This window comes from Dipodomys merriami, unplaced genomic scaffold (assembly GCF_024711535.1).
Source record: "Dipodomys merriami isolate MVZ:Mamm:240054 unplaced genomic scaffold, mDipMer1.0.p SCAF_7, whole genome shotgun sequence".
Taxonomy (NCBI): Eukaryota; Metazoa; Chordata; class Mammalia; order Rodentia; family Heteromyidae; genus Dipodomys; species Dipodomys merriami.
The window spans coordinates 35,200,001-35,217,151 of NW_027206290.1; the positions used below are offsets into that span (position 1 = coordinate 35,200,001).

At 37.7% G+C, this 17,151-nt stretch overlaps 1 protein-coding gene across 1 annotated transcript; it reads right to left on the reverse strand.

Moving 5' to 3' along the window:
- Nucleotides 1-4,169: 4,169 nt before the first annotated feature.
- LOC138816533 (guanylate-binding protein 7-like) lies at nt 4,170-11,245 on the reverse strand. Its single transcript, XM_070006337.1, has 6 exons — nt 11,120-11,245; nt 8,525-8,805; nt 7,200-7,412; nt 5,247-5,349; nt 4,749-4,942; nt 4,170-4,446 (listed from the first exon to the last, which is right to left on the reverse strand). The coding sequence occupies exons 2-6, from the start codon at nt 8,663-8,665 to the stop codon at nt 4,345-4,347; spliced, it is 753 nt and encodes a 250-aa protein (XP_069862438.1). The 5' UTR covers nt 8,666-8,805; nt 11,120-11,245; the 3' UTR covers nt 4,170-4,344.
- Nucleotides 11,246-17,151: the final 5,906 nt, after the last annotated feature.

Consider the following 17,151-nt stretch of genomic DNA (forward strand, 5'->3'; position numbering starts at 1 on the left):
AGAGCCAACAAGTTTTGTATGTTTCTGATTCCCACATTGCTACTATATCAATAAACATTGCCTTACATACACATTCTCTTTCTTATTACCTACACAGTCATCATTTCATAAAAACTCTGCAAGCCTGTAGCATTCCCACTACAAACTGACTCTTACATTTTATTTCAAAGAAGTACCCTTAACTGCAAGAACACTTATGATGGAAATGGGATGTTCACATGATTATAGCACTTCCTTTGCCATTTAAACATAACAATTGTTTCAGCTGTGAGACAGAGATGGCCTCTCAGTCTTGGATATCTGTGACAGCTGGGAGAAGTTTGGAGCATACATAGTGTCTGTCCACAAAGGGCATGGGACTGCTCCTTTAATTGCATGTGCAAGGATCAGGTGTTTTAAGAACTCAAAGAGCAACTAAGACAATAAGTATAGAAAAACTAGGCCCTATTACATGATAAACTAAGTTTTTATTCAGTCAGTTTTCCTTTTAGTAGCCTGTTAGTTGTACAAAGGGATTCTATTTTAATAGGTCTATTTATGTGTACAATATGTCTTGGTCAAAATCATGCCTTCTATTATTCTCTCTCCTCAGCATTCTTCCTTTGCAAACCAATCTCAGGAAGATTCACTGTTCCATTTTCACACCTGAACATTAAGCATTTGACCACCTTCACTATCATTCCCTCTCTGTGTTCACCTACTCACTCTCCCTGCCATCTCAACTTACTAATATTCCTTTTGTGAACTAGCATGTTAATTGTCCTTCACAAATTCTGTGAGAGAAATGTATAGTGATTAAAGGGTATATGTGTATATATAATCAGAATTTACATTTTTATCATCTTTATGTGTTTACATGTATATTTATCTTTTAAGTCTAGCATCCACATATAAAAGAAAACATGCCTACTTCTTCCTACTTTGCTTAATATGACATTTTTCCAATCTATTCACTTCTTTACAAATTATGTAATTTTATTCTTCATTATAGCTGAATTGTGTATCACATTTTCATAATTCATTCACACAATAGCATCACCCTTTCTCTACATCCACATACCATCCAATCACACTTCTTGTACCCAGTCATAGCTGACACAGGGTTCTAAGTTTCCCATCATGTGGAGGCTTTAGAATACTTTGGTATAGTATTATATGATCGTCAAACAGGCATGATATGGCATCTTCTTTCCTTATTTTGATTCCTTTTTATCTCTTTCTCTTGTCTTATTGTTCTGTCTTAGAATTCTTATTATAGTAATTAATGTGGAGAGATGGACACTTTTGTTTCACTCTTGATTTTATAAGAAATAGGCAAAGTTCAAGTCCCATGATCAACCAAAAAAAGAAAGTGAGAAATAAGTTAATTTGTCCCTATTTACTATAACATTGGCTGTTGGTTGTCAAATAAAACCTTTATTATGGTAAATAATGCTCCTAATATAGTTTCTTCTGAATTTAAATTATTAAAGGATTTCAAATTTTTTCAAAGGCCTTGTTTGCATCAATTAATGATTGTGATTCTTGTCATTAATCAGGTTTATGTTCTGTATTCCGTTTATTGATTTATATATGTTGAACCAATCTTGCTTATCTGGAACCAATTTGAGCATGGTGTATGGTGTTTTGGATGTATTGTTGAATTTGTTTAGCAAGTACTTTATTGGTCTATGGTTGTCTTTTATTGTCAAGTTCTTTTCTGGCTTTTCAGTGAGTACTGGACTCAAAAGGTTTTCTGGAATACCTGGTGTCTATGTTCTGAAGAGTATCTAGGCATTAAAAATAAATAGTGATCAAGACCAAATACATGGGATGAAGTGATAGCAGAGGAGATAGCAATGCATTTTTACAGTTCCAAGAAAGAATTTCTGATACCATACTTTAAGGATCACGCAAGGAGGACACCCCAACCACTTCAAGAAGGTTTGAAATAGGAGAACATATAGAGGAACAATCTCTGGAAAAGACACAATTTAGAAATGAAAATTGGGTTATTTAAAGAAGTTGATATACTGTGTGAAAAATCCTAGAATCCAAAAATAACATAGCCAATGGACACAAGTTTAGTTCATCAAAGTAGTCAGCAAAACATCTGAGAGGGATCAAAAATCTCTGAGTTGGACCTGAAGAGAAGGATATCTTCTAATTCACTAACTTTATACAAATGGGGTTGGAATTTGAAAACCATTTGTAGTCATCATCCCAGGCTTTATACAGAATACATATGGAAAGAAAGATCAGGATGCAGACCTGTGCTTTTTCGGTTGTTGTGATAGCCACACTCTTCCTGTTGAACTGACTGGCACCATTTTCCACAGCATTAATAGTCCATCCTGTAGCGGGATTATTTCAATCCTGAAAATGTTTGCTAATTTTTGTTTTCTGTTCTCATCTTTATTTCTTTTTGACTAAGTAATAAGTCAGTATCATACTAAACATATACATGGCAGGATAACCATACTAATACCAGACAAAAAGGTATATCCAATTGTCTGACAGAAAACATATGCCTTTTATGTATGTTGGCACAGGGGCAATCTACCACATAATTCTGAAATGGAGCACAGGCTTCTGCATTTAACCCTTTAAAATACAAGAGTACATCACATTACCACTTTCACCAGCAATGAGAAAGTAATTCCTGTTCCCCCAAATCTTTGCCAACCCAGGGTCAAATCAGAACCAAATCTGTTATTCCTGCCTGCTCTATAGTGGGCACTGGCTTCTCAGAAATTTGTTTTGTACAACTCATTTGCAATAAAACTTCTATTCCTTCTTACATATTTGCTCCATTATTTCAAGGTGGATGTTCTTTATAGCACTGATTTTTAAAATTACTATCCTTATTTAATTATCTAATGACATAACTCTGTAGATTTCTTTTTTGAAGCCTCTCCATAGTGTGGTTATTTATACATTCACACACACACACACACACACACACACACACACACAATATAGAGAGATTTTTATATTGGTTGTGGCCAAATAAAATTTGAAATTCATTGCATACATGATTTTGCAATACCTATACTCCTAGATTTTGTTTTTTATCCCAATGAAAATATTCAGAGGCTGGTGCCATTATGCTATTTATGGGTTGGACTCTACAACATGGTTGGAGCTTTTGCTCTCTAATTGATCCATCTTTTCATTTTCTAGAATATCCTTGGTTGTTTTGTTCATACTTTTTCTTATTATTATTATGTTTAAGTAGTTGTACAAAGGAGCAGTTTCTGAACAAAATATATCTTGATCAATGTCACCCTCTTTTTCTTATCCTTTTCTCATCCTCCTTTTTTTACCCCCCCTTCTCTTATTCTTTTTAATTTTGTGGTTATACATTACATTCTTGACTGCATTCTCCCTCTCTTCTCCAGTTCATTAATCTACCCCACTTCCCCTTCACCTCACCACTTTTGAGTACACAATTCTTGGGGTTCATTTTGAATTTTTGTTTTTGCTTCTCGAGGGAATTTTAATATTTGTAATCTCATATATAAATATTAAAATATAGTTCCAGAAAATTTGTGTTACATATTTCTTTGAATCACAGTATATTGACATATTGACTAAAGAATCATCTACATTTTGATCCTATCAATCTAAAATTAATATTTTACTAATAATTTAAAGAGTTTTTCTGATTTTTATTCTACAGTACTTCATGTACCTTTTTAGGAACAACTTTTTACTTAAAAATTTTTATTATCATTAATTTTGATATTTACATAGGCTAGTATTTTCTTTCAGTATGTTTTCTAATCAGCTTATTAGTTACACTAATATGAATGATATTACGTTCAGGTATTGTACAGCAAGCCTTAATATATTCAAGTTACTTTTTTCATTTCTATTGAGATAATGAATAGTCTAGATATTTTTGTTTTTAATATTTATAAACTCAATTTTTATTGTTGTTATTAAGGAGTTGTTCTAATGTGTCACAGTTCCATAACTCAGGTTATGAGTACAAGAGTTCTTGGGTAATGTTTTCCCTTCCTTCACTTTCCCCCTATTTATTCCTCTGGTCCCTACCCAAAATTACATTGTTCATTTTTAATATAATGTATGTTAAATATAATGACAGCATTTGCTCATCATCCCTCCATTCTTGTGTCCCCTTGTTGTTTTGACCTTTTAAAAAGTAGCATGATATCAACTTGTAATTAAGATTCAGACAAAAGAATGGACTTCTTTATTAATTCTTAAAAGAAATCTGTAGTCTACTTCATTGTGTAGGGTATCCCTTTTTAAAAAGCACCAACTAACTTAGCATATGGTTTTGGCGCTGATATGAGAAGCACATCTCCCAGCCATCCAATAAGTTTTGAAAGCGTAGCTTCATTTTCTTGGTGGTTTAATAACATTTTTCAGATGATGTATTTCTGTACCAATAACTTCATATTTATTTTTAAATCCTTCTTTAAGCATTTCTTCTTGAATCTACAAAATGAAAAAGTAAACCCTGAAAATAAAACTTACTGAATATCAAGAGTTTTCCCTTAACAACCTTTGGAGCTAAGGATGTCCCTGTCTCTCTCTCTCTGTCTCTGTCTCTATTTCCCCACACTCCAGGACCACAGTGTTCTTTGACACAATTTGTCTAATGTTTCCTTCTGATTCATGGGTAGTAAGAACATATGTGCTCCTAGCTCCCTGCGATTCTCTCAGGAAGGTGGGAGGAGCTGGCAAAGGCAAGCTCACAAGTATCCTTGTGATATATCCCAGGCCCCATCCAGACTCACCTTCAGCTTGTGTTCCAGCTTCTTTTCCTGATCTCTTATCTGATTCTCTCTTTCCCTTTCCATCTTCTCCTGTAGTTGGGCCATATTTTCCTTGTAACTTTTCTCTTGGGCCTCCATCTTTTGCTGCTGCTCCTTCTGTTCCTGACTTAGCACCTCCTCCTCCTTCTGAGCTGCTTCCTTAGCAGCCCACTCAGCTATTCCACATTGGTTTTAGAGAAGAAAAACAACAAGAATCAAGCCTTAACCCTAACCCACTGGGATCAGAACCCAAACTGTCGCTGAATTTTTCCAGCGATCAAACCCAGGCACATGTGAGAATGACATGGAAATGTGCTGCCATACTGGCTATGACAAGACCTGACCTCTTATTTTTCAGATTTAGCATCTTGTACATTCCAGTGTAGAACAGGAAGCTCCTTTCATAAAGATCTTCATGTCCATCAGTTAAGATTTTCAGGAACCAACCCCCTCCTCTGAAAGCGTTACCTTCCCAAGTACCTGCTCTGACCTTCATTCCATCAGTGAGAGCTTTGTCTGACTGTAGGATCAATTTTTCTATAGCATCCTGGGACTGCAGGAAGGTCCGGAAAACCTCATTTGCCTAGGAAACCAATAAACAAGAGGAATATGTCAAACAACAAAAGTCTATTCTCTTCTTGCAGAAATTATTTCCTTCAAATCCTGTAAAATTTCAATTGTCTAGAACTAACAGCCTGGCTGTTGTTCCAGATCTTTGTGCTCAAAACTAGCACTCTAACATTTTGAACCACAGTGCTACTCCTATTCTTCTGGTGGTTAATTGGAGATAACAGTACCACATATTTTCTTGGTGGCTATGAATTGCAATCCTCAGATCTCAGCTTGCTGAGATTATAAAAATATATGTATATATATATATATATATACATATATATGTATATGTATATGTATGTATGTGTGTATACTTGCTAGGATTATAGGCATGAGACAAAAGCACCCAGATTCAAGCTTTTTTTTCTTTTGCAACAGAGAAATCTATTGCTATTCCAGGATATCAGTGAGATTTACATGTACCTAAAGTGTATACTCTTTATCTGGGCACTGGTGGCTCATGCCTACAAATCATAACTAGTCAGATACTGAGATACAGCAGATCCTCATTTGAAACAAGCCCGGACAGAAAAATTCATGAGTCGCTATCTCCAAAATAACCAGCAGAGAGCCTAACTAAAAGCATGGGTCCAATGACAGCATACTACCTGAGCAAGTAGGAATCCCTAGGTTCAAAACCCAGTACCACAAAAATAAACACTATCTCCCTACATTCTATTCTTCTACCAAGATTCTTGTATTCTTTTATTTAAAATACAAGGAATCCTCTGATAATTCATCTTGACCTTCATTCTACTCTTGGAGAAATCTTTCCTGAGCTAACTCCAGAGTTCTGTATGGCTATCCTATGAACTGTCTAGCAGTTTTCCCGAGTACAGGTTCTAGGAATTTACAACTTATTAGCTTCCCTATGCCTCATATTTCTCAACTACAAAACTTGGATAACATTAGTAGTAATTTATAGGGCATTTCTGAAATTTAAATTATAGTTTTCCAAGTAGCCTGAAATTACAGGTAATGGAGTATTTATGATACAACATAGGGTGTCAAAATTGAGACATAGTGGTACATACTTCTAATCATAGCATTGTGGAGGCTGAAGTGGAAATGATATGAGTTTCATGTAGCTTAAACTACATGAAACACCTTGAGTTAAATCAAACAAAAAGAATAAACCAAAAATGAAACATAGAATATGATTTTGCATATGTGTAAGCATTATTAACACTAATATTATTACCATATTAATCCCACCATTATTTTTTACTTGGTGTGCATGCCAGCATGACATACCTTATCTTGTTAAATTCAAGTTACTATTGTATCTGAGGCAAGACTATCAGTTGCTTGTGAATAGAACAAAGGGTATATTTAATTTTTAAATCTCATCAACTTAATTAAGAAACAATTGCACAATTTGATCTATGAAAAAATCCTATTCTATCTGGAAGTTCTGGAAGTATCTGGAAGAATAATTAATTGTGAATATAGAAGGAAAAATGCAGATTTTCTTTTCACAAATGATTTTGTGTCCTTTAACAATGAGATTTCCATGCAAGTGCTGATGGTTCACACCTCTAATCCTAGGTACTAAGGAGGCTGAAATCTGAGGATCACCGTTCAAAGCCTGCCAGGGCAGAAAAGTCCATGAAACACTTATCTCCAAACATCCACTAGGAAACTAGAAGTGGTGTTGTGGCTCAAGCGGTAGAGCACTTGCCTTGAGCTGAAGAGGGCAGAGACAAAGACCAAACCTAGAGTTCAAGCCCGACTACTAACAAAATATAAATAAATAAAGAAACAAATAAGTACATAAATGAGATTCTCTGACTAACTGCAATTCATCCCCTTATTCCTCACCTTTACCCCTTTCCTGGGAACTAGATGATAGTCCTGTTCAACCTTCTTCTTGGCTTCCAAGTAGTACTTATGCTCTCCAGGTATAGAGAAAGTGCCATTGGAAATGCTTTCCATGAAAGACTGGGAAATTTTCTTCAGCTCCTTCTGGCAGTATTTGCCAGATGCATCTTCATTCTGCAGGATGAAATCTTCCTTCTTTCTCTCTATGGTATTCTGTTAAGGTGATAGGAAGACAGTGCAATGAAGGCATTAGAAAGAAATTCTAGGTGATCTTCATGGAAGAAGTAAGGTGAAGGCCTCGGAGCACATGGGGCAGGGGACGGAGCCATTACCACTTCTGAAAACAGTCTGAGTAATATTGGTAAGTCCCTGAACGTTCTGAGAGCCTGGATCATTCTCTGTAAAATGATGGGATTCAGTAAAGGGCCCCACACAATTCTTTCAACAGCCCAGTGATGAACAACAATAAAGCCATAAAAGAAGCTATAGCAAGTGAATGTGGCTAAAAGGAGAGTAAGCTCAGGATATGTGTTGCAAGGATGAAAAGGAATGCCTAAAAAGGTTGCAATATTTCTGAAGTTTTTCATATGTTCAAGGTTTTGGAACCATTTGTTAATTATTGCAGTGTGCACATATGAGTGTGAAGTGCTTTTATTCTGACAGAAAATTGATTGCAGAGTCAGAAGTTTTGACCTCATTTGGTTGCCCTGAGCAGAGTACTTGTTGGCTTATCCAACATCCACACACTATACTTATGATAAACAGGACTGTATGGCATATATAGAGAGATATATGTCAACTGTATGTTATAAGTATATGATTGCATATGAAATACACACCATAGGTCATATGTATACAATGGTATGGAAAATTTATAAATGCACATATGGTTTTTTCATGCTGTTCCTGGGGCTTGTACTCAGGGCCTGAGCTATTCCTGAGTTTTTTGATCAAGGCTAGCACCATTTGAGTCACAGCTCCACTTCTGGACTTTAGCTGTTTAACTGAAGATAAGAGTATCATGGGCTTTCCTACCCAGATTGGCTTTGAACCATGATCTCAGATCTCAGTCTTCTGAGTAGGTAGGATTACTATATGAGCCACTAGTGCCTGGGTTTTTTACTTGCCAACCATATTGTAAATTATTATGCACAAATAAAAGATAAATGTCTGGCACCCATCAGCCTGAAAATCCTCACACTCATGAAATTCCAGACTCCTAATGTACAGATAAGAAATGATCCATTGGGTTAAAATGATGACCAGAAGCATTGTCTCAAAAAGGGAAGAATTCAGGAAAGACAGATCAGGAGCAGACATGGTACCATTAGATCCTTTTGAAACTCCCTCTTGTCATCCTTGAATGGTAACTCCATGAAGACTGCGATGGCTTCTCTCTCACAGGCCGCATGCACATCCAACAGCTCCTGGAGGTCTTCAGTGGGGAGCCTCAATTGCTGAGCCATGTGCTGGCTGTAGTGGTCAGCTGCCTTCTGCACAGCTGCTGAGTTCTCAAGCTGGGCCAGGGTAGTCACAGTGTTCTCCAAACATGGCACTGCTCCACTGTTGATAGCACTGACATAAGTCTCCACCAGAGTCCCCAAGCCTGGATGAGCCCAATAATTTCAGGAAAAATGTCAAGCTACTCTTCTGTTTTATTCTAAAATGAGCATTCTGAAAAACATTAAGACTTTAAACAACTTGCACACTTTTTGGTGATATCATGGCTTGAAATCAGGGCCTTGAGCTTACTAAGCAGGTGCTATATGAATAGAACCACACCACCAACACTTTTTGCTTTTTATCCAGTCCTGTGTCTTGAACTCAGGAGCTGGACACTGTCCCTGAGCTTCTTTTGCTCAAGGCTAGCACTCTGCCTCTAGAGCCACAGCACTACTTCTGCCTTTTTCTGTTTATGTTGTACTGAAGAACCAAATCCAGGGCTTCATGCATGCTAGGCAAGCACTCTACCACTACACCACATTCCTAGCCCCACTTTTGCTTCTGATATTATTTTAAGGATAGCATCCTTTGTATATACCTGTGCTATCATGAATTGTGAGCCTCCTTTTCATGCTTTCTGCATATCTGTGTTAACAGACACAGCCACCATGCCTAGTTACTGATTGAGGTAACTTCTTGCTACTTTTTTGCCCTGGACAACCTTAATTTATTATCTTCCCAATCACTGACTCCTGAGTAGCTGATATGAAATTCCTTTATCTTATTTGACAAAGTCTACTTCTTCTGGCACCACTGCTTTTTCCTATTCAATTTTTCTTTCAGTCTCTTAATTCACACATTATAATTTAAATCACTAATAATCACCAATACGATCAATGTGTCCTGTCTAGAGAATTCTATATAAAGTTTATTTAAAAAGCAGATTACACAGGCAAAATGAATGAAGTTTACAAATGAAATAAATTGTCTAACTTTTGGGACACAAGTCTAAATACGAATGAAAATCTACATGTTAATTTAAGAAGAACATCATGACAGATCTTAACATTATGTGTGCATGTTGTCCACATCCTGAAGCCACTTCTGTAGCTAGAATTTAATTGAATTTTGATTTTAAACTCCCAATGAACCTTTAGGAACTGGGCATCTTATATGCTTCATAACTAGTTTAAATTCACAAAATATTTTTCTATCCATACAGAACACTTTCCAAAGTGACTTAAACTAAAACACAGGAATTAATCTTTAGCATCAGTTGGCTCTTATATGATCAGTGAAATGGTTTTTAAGGTATATTCTATCTCAATAAAGCTCCATCAAATCCAAATTAAAGAGGAGAAGAAGGTCATATATTGGATTCTTGGTTTCCAAAAGCTGTTGCCTGAGTTAGACCAAGATAAAATTAAATTAAAACTATCCCAAACTGATTTCCTCTAAATAACACAAGCACACTGTGGTCTTACTAAGGACCTCAAAGATTTGAAAATTATCTTTAAGAAGTTTCACAAAGCAGTTTCAATTTCACATGCCAATTTGTGAGTGCAATCACCTTGATCCAAGACACCCCTTTAATGCTTCTCCTCAACATATAAATATCAAATATTATAACTGCATTTGCCCACCCTCCTCTCTCCGCCCACCCCGCCCCCAACATCTATCTTGACCTCATGTTCACATGTTCAGCTTCAACACAGTAAATTGTTTAAGGGAGTTAAACAGTTCAGAATACATCCCAGGCTGAGACCTTACTGTTCTTTGTAACGTTTGACCTTTCTTTGTTTGTAACATTCAAGAAATCTTGAAATAAAGAAATGAGAAAAGAAAGTAGTCCAAGCGGCTCATCTGCAGGGAATCCATGAACTAGTGCACATGGAAAGCATGAAGATGGGCAAGTCGTGCACTGAGATTTCAAATGGACTAGTGAAGACTACATTTGCTCTCAGCCTTTCAAATTCCAGGCAGCTACCCTCGGGGAAACATCTGAGAACTGAGGGTAATGGTGAAGTTGGGGCAAGAGAGTGCTGGAGGGAGCGACCCACCAGCAGTGACTCTGCTGGGGTTTGGGGCTAGGGTTTGGTTCCTCAGTGCCAGGAGGGAATTAAGGTCCCTTGAGGCAGAGGAGGGTAGGTGTCCCATGCAGGGCTCTCTGCTGCAGCCCCTGCTGGAAACCTGAGGGACATGAGCTCTTCCTGTCTATACTTTGGTAGGGTTCACCACCCCATGGCTGCCTGGGGACTGAAGGAGCCTTAGGAGCTGAAGTACCAGAGGCTGTCTGGATGGTTACACACCATAGAGTTCCCCATGTCCTCCCACTCCACTGCTCCCTTAACCTCTGTCCCCTCCCCAACACCCTACCCCACCCTACCCCAGCTAGTAAAATTGCTATGGACTTAGCTCCCTGTTGCTGATCCTCAAGGAATAGCAAACCAAAGACCATGTTTATCCACAGAACTCACCTCTGTGTGGGCTCTGTAGTCAGGAGACAAGTTCTCAGCTGCCTTAGCTCTGAGTTCTTCTGTCTGGCTTGTCAGGAAAGCACTGCTCTTAAAGCTCAGCATCAAGTCGCATAAGGCAGCCTGCCAAGTAAATGTTGGACAAGAACAGTGAAAATGAAACTGTATTCATGTGTTGCTGAGGTAATCAGAGAGCTTTAGCACACTTCCTAGTTAGTCAGAGGATCAACTTTGTGAGCAAAGGGAGGAAAGTTCCAATGTTCTGCAACAGCTTCTCAAGCAGAAAACTAAGCAAAGAATAAAAACAAAACAGAAGAGTCAAAGATCACTGATATTTATTCAGAAGTAGCATGGTATCATAATAGAAATATGCCTGCTATGTAAAGCACAGGAGTAGTAAAAGAACTCCAGGGACAATGAGATTTGGTTTTAAGCCAACAAACAAAAATGATTTCTTTTACCCACATAAAATGGCATAATTTGCTGTATAAGTTGAGTAACATGTAATGTTTGTTATTGGTTTAGACTCCAGTTGAAACTGAAAGGCTATTATGGTATATACTAGAAAGTGGCATCCATTACTAAGATCATCTACCAAGCTGAATAATGCTCTTTGAGGGGTCCACTAATTCCTACCAGATGGGAACATGGTCATGTGCATGAAAACATGTAGAGAATAACCCTAGAAAGAATATTTATTGAAATTCTCTATGCTAAAAATATTCAAGTGTTAAACGCAAATATAATGGGGCATTTTGGAAATTCCTTCAGCAGTAAAAATGAGCAACAACATCTTACTCTAAGCAACATGATCACCATCAGATCACAATGTAGACTAGTATGAGGTAGACATAGTAGGATACATATTGTACATTGTTTGTATGTGGCAATCTAATATCTAATATTAGAAGTCAGAACTGTTGAACATATGTAGGCCTCAGGCCAACATCGATAGAACTATAAGCCTAAAAACAAGACTCTTACTCAGGTTCTCACAACAGATGCTCAGATCCTGAAATTACTTGTCATTGGGTCCAACAGGGGTTTGAATTCAGCTTCACCCTAAATAGAAAAACTAGAAAGGATTCTTCCATTTTTCATCCCTTTTCTAGTGCTCTACCTTTCTCAGCCTGCCAGCTGATATTTTGATAAATGCTAATGATTAGATTTAACCCATGAGTTTTCATAAAAAGTGTATTTCAGGGCTTATTTCTCAACACAGATTGAGTCTCTGCTTGCCTCTAATAAAAGCAACTGAAAGTAAAAGCAGAACAGAGTTTCCTGGAAATAGGAGTAATATCCAGAAGTCAGCTGCATTCCTTCTCACTAAGAATAGCCACTCTGTAAATCAAGAAGCAAAACATTGTTCCAAGGACAGTTGAAATCTTTTGTGAATTTTACTTACACAAGAATGAGATTTCAACCTACTCAAGAAGTTTTCCCAAGTCAATGTATTTATTGTCTAAAGGTAAATATGGAGATATTCACTAAGAATGAATTAATTTTTAGTGTCATTTCAGTGATGACAAATGTTTATAAATCCACAATGATTAAATCATAGAGATATAAACTTTAAAGTTTACAATATTGCTAGCTCATTGAAGGAATTACTGATTGTTTTTATTTCACTAGTTTTGCATATTATAACTATTTTCTATGAAGTGGTTTATAGTCATAGAAATAAACCTTCATTTTCAAAAGGCAATGATTAGCTGTGTGTATCTTCTGATGAATTTATCCTAAGTACCCAGGAGGCTGAAAAAAACTGTGTATGAATGAGTGTTTATATATTTTGAGTGTCAGAACTTGGAATCTTCTCTTTCCAAGAAGGCATGTATATCACAAAAACCATGCCTCCAACCTGATTTCTTTCTTCTTCTTTTTGACTATTTTGATTATCTTTGCATAGTTTTATAAAGGTTCTGCCCTTCACTGAAGTGGTTGATGAATGCAGGGCATCTTCATCAATGTCACCCTTTCAAGACTCTCACCCATGCTTTTCACTTCACCCTTTCCCTCACTCATCTTCAGTTTAGGTCATGTGTTGTATTTGTTGCCATGTAACACAAATGTATGTGTACAATGTATCTTGATCTGGGTCATCACTTCAATATCTTCTTCTCCTTTAACCCACACCTTCTCTTACATTTCTCAATTCTATGGAGTCTTTGGCCCCCAGAGCCAGCCTGAATAGCAATCCTACTGTTGGGTCCACTTTCAGGACCCCCAAAGACCACCAGAGACCTTAACCCTTGCAAAAGCAAAAGAGTCCTTTATTGCAAGCTGGAGCTGGGCCCTGGCCTCTGTTTTCCCATAGCTTGTATAATACAAAGTGAGCAAGCAAGGGGTCTTTGTTCTGCTTATCTTAGTTCTTTACAGCTACTCCTGTTTCCCTCTGGATGGGCTGACTCATACTGTGGTTCTCAGCAAGCTCTAGGCTTTTGGAAGACTCAAGGACTACCTTAAGATTAGAGTCACTCTGTCTGGGAATCACTCTGTCTGGCTCTTCACTACCTAACTAAGCACCTCCCAGGGACACAGGGACACAGTATGTAACCATGCCCAGTTTATTGTTGGAGATTGAGTTTAATCATGAACTCTTTGCTCAGGTTGAAGGAGCTAGAATCTTTTCTATCAAAGTAGTTGCTTTACATAAACACTGCCTCCGTCTTGCAAGAAAATACAGTCCAAGATTTGAACCTATTGTCAGAGGATACATTTATTGTTATTATTAACGTGTTGTACAGAGGGGTTACCATTTCATAGGTCAGGTAATGAGTACATTTCTTTTTTTATTCTTTGGACAATATATTCTTCCTTGTATAAAATGAGAACTACCAAGTTAGGCACAGGTAAATTCATATCTGTAGTACTAGCTACTCAGGAGGCTGAAATCTGAGGATCACAGTTTAAGGCCCACCCAGACAGGAGAATCTATGAGACTTACCTTCTCTTAACAATGAAAACTGAGAAGCAAAGGTATGGCTTCAGTGGTAGAGTACCACTCTTGAGTGAAAAAGCTATGGGTATTAACCAGTCCCTAGGTCCAAGCACACACACACACACACACACACACACACACACACACACACACACACACACACACACACACACATTCTAAGCTAGGGAGGTTATCAGTGGTAGAGGCTTTAGTGCCAAAGGTCAGAGTTTGAACTCAGCACAGGGGGAAATATTTACTGTGCATTCTACTAAAGTTTTCATATTCAAATCATAAGACAGTAAAGAAAATATCAGAAAGAACATAGAGTTTAGAGACACAGGTTTTGAACATTAATGTGTATGAAGATTTAGTTGATTGCAGTGGCTTGACCTTTTGTAAGCTTTTGAAGTGTTCTGAGAATGTTTTCTTTTTTTTTTTTTGGTGGTGGTGGGGTTAATACTAGAGATTAAATACAGGTTCTCTATTTGAATGGCTAGAATTCTACCATCTGAGTTATCACTGACCCAAAGCCTTGATAAAAGATGTTTTCAATACTTGAAAAAAGTAGGTGCCAGTGGCGCATACCTGTAATCCTAGGTACTAAAGAGGCAGAGATTGGTGGGTTATGGTTTGAAGCTAGCATAGGTAGGAAAGTCCTTGAGACTTTTACCTCTAATTAAAAAAGCAAAAGCCAAAAAAATTGCAATTGTTCGTCAAGTAGAGATCTAGGCTTGAGGAACAAATCCTCAATGACAGTACCCAGGCGTGAGTTCATGCCCTGGAATTGCCACAGACACACAGACACACACACACACACACACACACAAACACACACACACATACACACACACACACACACACACACACACACACACACACACGAAAATAAAACTTACAAATTCCACTATTATTTTATCTATCATACAGATAAATATTCTGTTTTAGATCTGGACTATAGTTTTAGACTCTGATAAGATATTATCTTACTGTTTATATCATCTTTAAACTACATGAATTCCTACTGCCTTGTAGGAGGTGCTTAGTTCAAGCTTGATTTTCATCTCTGAAGATTTGATGGCTGATAACTGGCTTTTACCAAGCCAGTAACATAGAGAAAATATGAAAATTAAAGTTTTGAACAAGCTGGCATGGATGGTTCACACTTGCAATCCTAGCTACTCAAAAGTCTGAAATCTGGAAGATTAGGGTTCCAGCCCAGGCAAAAAGTCTGTGAGACTTTACCTCCAATTCATCAGCAAAATGGTAACTACAAGCTTGGCACAGTGGTAAAGCACTAGCTGTGAGGACAAGAGCTGAGCAAACACAAGGATCTGTGTTCAAGCAACATTACCTTAGTGTTGGTGCATGTGAAAATGTTTAACATCGTTTATTGATGAGAAACAAGACACTATGAAAGGCTCAGAGAAATATTGATGGTTTTCGCAAATGGAGATAAGAATGATGATTTCAAGATGCCACTTGATCTTTGTTCTCAATCCCTTCAGGAATAGTTTTATCAGAGTGCCAACTCTAAGGTGAGTTTTGAATCAACTTTATCACAACTTTATCACAACTTTATCAACGTTATCACAAACACAACACAAGTCACAATGTACTCACACTGTTTCATGACAATACTTTCTAGTTTCTAACCTGGATTCAGAGGTTCTGCCAGGCTAATTAATGGAAGCAAAGTAGCTCATGGGCAGATAATTTTAATCTGAACTTGGGGTTAACTTCAGGTCCTGTCACACTTCAGCAGCACAGGCCCAGAAATATCAGAGACCTTGTCTTTGCTTGTCAAGCAAGAACTGTCTCCTGGTCCCTTCTTTCTAATTTCCCCCACAAAGAGTTTATTAAACAAGTAAAAGCCACTTAGGAGAGTGAGCAGGGGGACCAACAAACTAGATGTCCCTAAATGTATTCTTTTTTCCCCCTGTGAACCCAGAAACCTACAGGAAGGAAAACTGGGACAGGGGAACAGGGCATTTGTTGCATCTTTTATGTTTCTGTGTTATATATTATAAATTATATTTAAAGAAAAGATAAATAAGCAAAAAAGAATACTCCTACCACTGTAAGAAGTTCAGAAAAAACACATTCCCCAAGCAAGAACATTTCCAAGTATTTGCAGATCTCAGAGACAAATCCACTAATTAGGCAATGGTCAGTTCTCAGTGCCATGCAAAGTGGATGCTGTGAATTTCTACCTGATACTAGGAAAGCAGAACACAAGGGAAGACATTTTGTTGCTCATGACAACATTGAAGCAGCTCAACACCTCCACACTCCCACATATTTCTGTTGCACCTTTTCTGTCCTTAAAGTGTGTGTATGCACATGCCCAGCCTGTGATCACCTGCCCAAGCTCTTTGTGAATAGGCAGGAAGCATTTCACTTTGGTGGGAATTTGCCAAGATATTTTTAATTTTAATGCTTGTTGACTTTTTTTTAACCAGTACTGGGGCTTGAACTCAGAGGACCTTGTAGTCTGTTTGCCTTTTTCCCTCAAGGATGGTTCTATCATTTGAACCATTCCTCCACTTTTAGCATTGTGCTGGTTGAGATAAGAATCTTTACTGACTTTTCTACCTGGGCTGATTTCAAACCTCATTTCTTGAATTTTAGCCTTCTGAGTAGCTAGGATCACAGGTATGAGCCACCAGTGCCAAATCATTACTTTGGAATATTTAAATTCTTGCTACGTATTCCAGGTTTGCTTGGAACTCATAATTCTACATGCTGAGATTGCAGGCATGTACCACCACAGGTAGCTTCCTTATATGTTTTAACTTGCTATATTCCTAAACAAATGAAATTACAGTAGCTATCTGGCCCCACACCATCCCCACTTATTACTATCTACAGGCACTGGGGCCAAAGCCTCCCTCCTGCAACTGGTGGATCCTGCCACTTGCAGCTTGCACACCTCAAGCTACTTATCCAGTTAAAGGGTGGCTTCACTTGTCCATATTACAAACTGACTTGGGTCAATGTATTGCCTGCAGAAAGTTCACTTGGGAGGAATGACTGTCGAGAGCCCATCCCAGTGGAGGAAAAGTTACCGTCAACTCTAGCCACAATGGTCAGTGGC

Coding starts and splice junctions, on each gene's coding strand:
- LOC138816533 (XM_070006337.1), bottom strand. CDS start 8,665: ATGGCTCAGCAATTGAGGCTCCCCACTGAAGACCTCCAGGAGCTGTTG. Junction 7,413..8,524: donor AGTTTCAAAAGGATCTAATG/GTACCATGTCTG, acceptor TCACCTTAACAG/AATACCATAGAGAGAAAGAA. Junction 4,943..5,246: donor TGGAATGAAGGTCAGAGCAG/GTACTTGGGAAG, acceptor AATGTGGAATAG/CTGAGTGGGCTGCTAAGGAA.